The 7221-nt window shown below is 40.2% G+C and overlaps 1 protein-coding gene across 1 annotated transcript in view; it reads right to left on the bottom strand.

Annotated features, from left to right (window-relative positions):
- Window positions 1–5723: 5723 nt before the first annotated feature.
- The window catches only part of LOC134623744 (protein NLRC3-like), an 8811-nt gene continuing 7313 nt past the window's right edge, over window positions 5724–7221 (bottom strand). The window contains exons 7-8 of the mRNA XM_063468768.1: window positions 6436–6482; window positions 5724–6265 (exon numbers count right to left, since the gene is read on the bottom strand). Coding sequence (XP_063324838.1) covers window positions 5724–6265; window positions 6436–6482 — 589 coding nt within the window. The remainder of the gene's footprint in view (window positions 6266–6435; window positions 6483–7221) is intronic.

Raw genomic sequence — 7221 nt, 5'->3', positions numbered from 1 at the left:
TTTTCTGTTAGTAGTGCTTGTTTTACCCCCTGCTTCAAATATGATGTAATGTTTTTTCCTCCAGAAACAAGAAAGCAAGAGAAAATATATTTTCTAAACAAATTCAAAAAATTCTTACATGATTTAAGTTAACGAAACACAAGTTCAGAAAATACAAATCAAGAAATAAAGTGTAGTCACAGAGGTGATCTCTGTGCAGAGAAGAAAAAGGACAACAGTGATGAAGACCAAAGAAAACTGGAAACTAAAACACAATTTTTAACTGGTGTCCCTTAATGACTTCTGGCTATTTTAGTTTAATGAACTCTGCAGTGTCATTGTCATAATAAAAAAACCAAAGTCCAGCATAGAGCGGCTGAGTGAATGTGGTCTGGACTCTGTGGAGGAGAGTCATGGTTTCAGAGTAGAAAGTAGAAAGACAGAATACCTGCTCTGTGATCCAGGTACACTCCTACTCTGGAGGACCGAGGACCTGAAATGGGAGTTTGATTTTCTTGTACCAAAATGTATAACAAGTTGGCTTGAAAGCAACTTTCATGTCACAACGTAATGCCCAAGATTTATCATTCCATCCAAATCCACATTCATCTGACATCCCGACTCTGCTGATATTCTTGTATGCGACTACTACAGGAATTCCTATCCCACACCACTTCACTTCCCAGTAACAACGTCCAGTCAGACTCTCTCTACTCAGGACCTGTCTAAACACAGTGAATCTGTCCGGGTTACTAGTGTAAGACTCTTGATCGTAATATACCATAGCTCCTCGATTTCCTTCAGACAATAACAGATGTCTGTGTGCTGTGTTTGGATCCAGTGTGATTTCATGTGAATATTTTAAGAATCCAGCTCTGGTCTTTGGCTCTGCTGGTGACAGTAAAACATCCACTTCAGTGACTGTCAGTGAGATGTTTGTCCATTCCTCTCTCAGAATGTCCTGTAGTTTATCTCTGGTCTCTGACACAGCTGCTGTCACATCCTCAAAGTAGCTCAGAGGACGAATATTGATGCTGGATGAGTGTGTAGACTCACTGAGTGCTGACAGTGAGGGGTAGTTGTGTAGAAACTGGTTGTGATCCTCTGTGTGTGAGAGCTGCTCCAGCTCGCCGTCTTTCCTCTTCAGCTCAGCGATCTCCTGCTCCAGCTTCTCCTGAAGCTCTTTGACTCGACTCACTTCAGTTTCCTGCTGGGATCTGACCTGCTGCTTCACATCAGAGCTTCTTTTCTGGATGAGACGGATCAGCTCAGTGAACATCTTCTCACTGTCCTCCACTGCTTTATCAGCAGAGCCATTGATGGCCTCCACCTCCTGTTGAAGCAGCTTCACATCTTTCTCTCGCTCCTGGATTCTCTGCTGGATGTTTAGTCGTCTCACCTCGAGCTCCTTCTGCTTCTCAGTCCTTTCTGCTGCAGCTGGGACTGTTTCATGGCCTTTATGGTCATCCATTGTGCAGAGATAACAGATACTCTGCTGATCAGTACGACAGAAAATCTTCATCACCTCATCATGACGAGAGCAGATGTTCTCCTGGAGCTTCTTGGAGGGGGCCACCAGCTTGTGTTTCTTTAATGGAGCTGCATCACAGTGAGGTTGGAGGTGTTTCTCACAGTAAGAGGCTGGACAAGATAAACAGGACTTGATAGCTTTCAGCTTCTTCCCATTACTAAACCAGTGATCTGTAATGGAAAATTTCAATTTTTCTTGTTTAAAGTGTTAAATACTTATGCAAATGCTTAGCTGAAACACTGTAATAGATTGTTCAGTGGAAGTTTCTAAAACTAGATGAACTCATTTAAGCCTCAGTAGCTGAAGAAAACAACTCCCTCTGCAGCCCTGATAACGCCAAGGGCATGAAACAGCATACCCATTGTTCCATTAGGTTTCATTGTGAGCCGCGTGACGTGTGTTATGATCAGTTTATGACTTCCTCCCTCTTCTTTGGAATGCATAAAGGAGTGGAAGCTCCACTTCTGTTTTAGAGCTCTCCTGACTGTATAACTATGATGTTTGATGTCTGTGTTTGCTCTCCTGCATGCATAATTTCAGTAGCTTGGCCACAGCTGATTGTGTTGCAGACTTTGTTAACAGAAAATTCCACCACAGATCAATTTTTAGTTAATGCTTCAGAGTAGGGAGCAGAAAAACATCTACTATCACACAACATTGTGTTTTACTTGGACATCAAAACACAACAGTCTTAACCCTCTCAGGCTCAAATTAACTTTTTGTTGCTAATGCACAACCAAGTCCTGCAGTGGTACTTCTGAGTAAAAAAAACTCATAAAATATGTATGTGAGATAATCAGGTTGTTAGTTTTTATCTGTTGCAAATCGGCAACGCCTGCATTGAGAGGGTTAATCGTTTGAATACATGTCACTGAAAGCACAAATTTTAAACACTGTTCTCACTGCTGTATTAAAAGATTCTCCTCATCTATACTTATCAGGTTTAATTAAATATGAATTAACGGAGCAAAACAATTATTACAAAATTATTACAAACTAGTCTGTGTATTCAAAGCAGTGGTAAGAAACCTTAAATCTGTGGTATGTGGATGCATTTCCCACACTCAGTTGCTTTTATAATCTTAGTATCTTAAAAATGTATACAGCACTATATTCTATACACTTCAAGTATTAATTTGCCTCACATACACCTAACATGCATGTCTTTGGACTGCAGGAGGAAGCCAGAGTAACATGGAAGAAACATCCTAACTCCACACAGAAAGGCCTCAGCCAGGATTTAAATCAGGAACTTTCCCACCACCCTATTACGAATCTCAGGTTTGTGCCAAAAACCATCTCTCAAGGTACGCTCTGGGCTCGGATCCTTATATGTACCATATATGACCCCTCCTACATTGTTTTACTATTACACTGTTTGCAGAATCCTGTGGCAAATTCCAAAGACCAGCAGGTGGCTGTCTCTGAGTAACCTGTGCAAATGTGGTGGGAAAAAAGACAGTTCCCATGACAATGTCAAGGTCCCCTCTGAAGTCTGTTACCACTCTCACTTTAAAAAAAATCAAAGGCTGGAGCTTCTTTCTATTTGATGTTTTTATTTATATCTTTTTTTCTTTCTTTGTCCTTGTCTCTTAAAATCCCTGAGCATTTTCTAGAAAAAAAATGACTAAAATGGCTGAAAGTAGTACAGATGAGTGCCACGTGAGATCTATATCTGCAGGGGGGAAAGGTGTCATCTTTTTTTTTTTTTATAATAAGTTGTCAATCTACTTTAAAAGCCTCAACTGAAGTATTACATTTATAAAGAAGATGTCACTGCCACCTGCTGGAGAGAAAGATGGTGCATAAACAATTTTTAAAAAATAAACAAACAAACAAACAAACAAAACAAACATGCTTGCACAAGTCAAGATAAACCCCACAAACTGTATTCTGGTGTGAGCTGCACACCTGTCCCCTGTCTGCACACAGCAGTATTTACTGTGGAAGTCAGTCCACTTGGTAACACTGGGTAGTTATTTTGAAACATGATCTGAACTAGCTTTCATTTGAGTCATTAGAGCTTAAAACCGCATGTTTATAAAAACCTATCATGTCTATCGATTCACCTGCTTTTCCAGATGAGCCACAATGCCGGCAGATTAACTCGTGTCACAGATTAACTGGTGACGGTCAAACAGATGTGGTAGACTTGCTTTTAAACTGACATCATGCAGTTCTTCTTCTCACCCGCAGAGGGCCACAAATCACCATCAATGAAGAGTTCTAGGAGATGTTAGTGTAGATGCTCCATGACTTAAGGCAGGGGTGTCGAACTCCAGGCCTCGAGGGCCGGTGTCCTGCAGGTTTTAGATATCACCCTGGGTCAACACACCTGAATCAAATAATCAGTTCATTACCAGGCCCCTGGAAAACTTCAAGACATGTTGAGGAGGTAATTTGGCCATTTGAATCACCTGTGATGGATCAAGAATCCATCTAAAATCTTCAGGACACCGGCCCTCGAGGCCTGGAGTTCGACACCTGTGACTTAAGGCATTCTGTTTTAAGGGGTTAGAGAGAAAATAAAAGCAGAAACCATGCAAATCTGCATTTGCTCTCATTTTAAGAGCTTCTGTCTTTTCCTATTGCAGAACCAATGAGCATTATTTGGAGAGGTTGGTAAAAAAAAAAAAAAAATCACAAGAAAGAGAAATCAAACATTTGGATTCTGTACTGCCTCTGCTATGATTTGGCAGTCAGCTAAACTCCTTCCCTACATTAAGACTCTGATGACACGATTCCATCTGTTCACAGGTTTAATGACACAGGGGAAGGTGAAACTGCACCATACAGTACAAGGCATAATCACTTTTACATATTCACCATGTACAGATAAAATGATGAAAATATATTAATTACTTTTTATTACAAGTCAGCATATCCTCCTAAAATATACCAAGAGTGGCGTGTAACTGAAAATATTGTCAACCCCAAACAACAGACTGAACATTGGTTTCACCCTGGAAACATCCTTTAAATGTGTGGTGTAAACCCAACAATGTATACAGGGGTCCCTCGCTATAACGTGGTTCACCTTCCGCGGCCTTGCTGTTTCGCAGATTTTTGTGTGAAATTTTGCATGCTTTTTATTTGTTTGGTTTTTTTACAGCGCATTGTGTTCTGTGTCCTGATCGGCTGTAGACCATTGTCAATCTCCTCCATGCCGTCTCACCTGTACAGTACAGAATCGCTACATTGATAGCTTGCAGTGTAACTCTGAATTTCTGTACTTTTCTCCCCAACAAAAACAATGTCGACAAAAACTTGAACTTCTGATTCATTGATTTATTAATGATTCATTGATGTTGAATTCTCTCACAGGTGCTCTATTCCAATGTTCTGCACCTGAAAAGAGGGTTTGATTTTTGGTTTCATTCTATAATACTGGACTTATTTTTCTACAAAGGTTTGAACTTTGAGAGCGTTTAAACAAGAGAGAAAAGTGAAAATGCCTGTGTGAGAAAAGTGTATAAAGTGTGTAGTGACGGGTTTTACAGCCTTAAAACATATATAATAATTGTAAAAAATAAAGTTGGCTACTTTGCAGATTTCACCTATTGCGGGTTATTTTTAGAACATAACACCAGCAATAAACGAAGGACCACTGTACATTACAATCTGATATATTAAAAATAAAGTGTTCTTAACGTATTTATTGTAACTTCAAACCATGAAATTACCTTAAACTGCATAACCGCTGATGACGGCAGCCACAAAAGGCATAAGATGTAAGTGGATGTTGCTGGATTTAACTAGCTGAGCACAGCCCTTCTCCTCAAATTCACTGGCTAACATCCTGTTTACTAATGACATCAGTTCCTATCACAGACTATAGTGATTTTAAGGTGGCTCACGTGAGTTACCATTTCATATTTAATATCTAAAAAAATATAAAATAACATTCTACCTTAAACTGAATTCATTTTTGATATCACAGCAGATTACGTTTAATGAGTTCAGATTTGTTGAAAATGCAGAGGAGCTGGTTGTGAACTGAGCTTAAGAGAAACACAACATACTGATATTTACTGTGAAGCTTTGAGTGGAAAAAGACAGAAAAACATGTGGATCCTGGAATAATCAAAGCTTCCATCTTTATCCGTGAATCTGAAAACGTGTTTCTGAGTGAAACAGACAGACATGTACAGACTGAACTATCTGTTCAACAGTCAAAGTGTTTCTCTAAAGAGGCACGAGGACACTCTTTAGATTATTCTCTGCAAACAAACACTGAGGAACCAGGAAACCACACTCTAAATCCAGGACAAAGAGGTTCTGTGAATGTGGTGTTGAAGGTGTGGAGGTGGATCAGGGTGTCAGAGGAGACTCTGTAGAAGGACAGAGTGCCAGCAGGACAGTCCACATACACTGCTACTCTGTTAGACACTGAGGAGGAGGAGAAGGAGGAGGATATGGATGTTTCTCTGTTATTGTGACAGACAGAGTAACCATCATCGGAGCAGCTGAGACTCCAGGATTGATCATTCCATCCAAATGAACAGTTATCACTGCCACTTTTCCTTCGGATTTTTCTATAAGTCACTGATATGTCAACGTCTCCTTTCCACTCAACCTCCCAGTAACAGCGACCAGTCAGGCCATTTCTACACAGCAGCTGAGGATGAACATCAAATCTATCTGGATGATCAGGATATAAATGAACCTCCTCCACATGTGTCACCTTTCTTTTGTTGTCAGACAGTTTGAGGTTTGTGTGTACTGTGTTTATATCTATTGTGAGTTGACAGGAATCTGATGGAGAGAACAAACACAATCCAGTTGCAGTTACTGTTATCATCTGTTGATTGATTGACACTATGATGACTTCTGACATCAGAGAGGTGAATGAGTGATGTGACAGTTTGAAGATGGTTAAATGTGTGCTGCTTTGTTTTCATGAATCACATTAAAAACACACTTACACTTCCTCAGACCTGGTCTCAACCATCGGACTCCAGCAGGCTCCACCCTGAAAGGAGGAGGAGGGTCAGACCAGCACAGTCTCTTTCAGCATGCACACGTGGACATTACATCGTCATATACTGATACTGTTAGATAGTGATAAAGGAACAGTCCAAGATTTTCAGAAATATGTGGCTATCTGTGAACCGGTATCTTTCAAATACCCCCCCCCCCCAAAAAAAGCAAAAAAAACAAAACAAAACAAAGACAGTTGTTGATTCTCACCAAGCAGAAGGTGCATATACACATTTACCAGTGTTTCAAAGTCCCAATAACTGGAGTATTAAGTATTAAGAAATTTAAAGAGAGCATAGAGAACAAGCCAGGCAGGGGAACAAAGTGAAAAATGTAAAGACTGTGGGAGGACATGTAGGTAGAGATATGTCCCAAGATCCCAAAACAACTGCAAAGACAATGACTTAACGTAGTCGTGAATTGTAGTTTCAAAGAAGATAATTGCTAGAACAGTGCACCGGAATAGACTGCAGGGCTGCATACCAAGAATATAAAACCTCTGTGAAAGAGGTACCTTAAAGTCTGACTGAAGTGTTGTCTGCAGAACCTGGGGAAAAGATTTGCATTCTGGAGGTGGTTTTGTCAGTTGACTTGAAATCAGAGTTCTCTGTTAACAGAGACATTGCTTATGTTTGGAGAAAGAAGGGAGACATGAGTTTCCACTCCAGCCTTCTCCTGCAATTGTCCTTAGCCTCTTTGATCTTCCCCCTCAATAATACTTGAACCATTCT

The sequence above is a fragment of the Pelmatolapia mariae genome, linkage group LG3_W (genome assembly GCF_036321145.2).
Source record: "Pelmatolapia mariae isolate MD_Pm_ZW linkage group LG3_W, Pm_UMD_F_2, whole genome shotgun sequence".
NCBI classification, from domain to species: Eukaryota; Metazoa; Chordata; class Actinopteri; order Cichliformes; family Cichlidae; genus Pelmatolapia; species Pelmatolapia mariae.
Note: the sequence above shows the minus strand (reverse complement) of the source record. Positions and strands in the feature narration are given on the sequence as shown.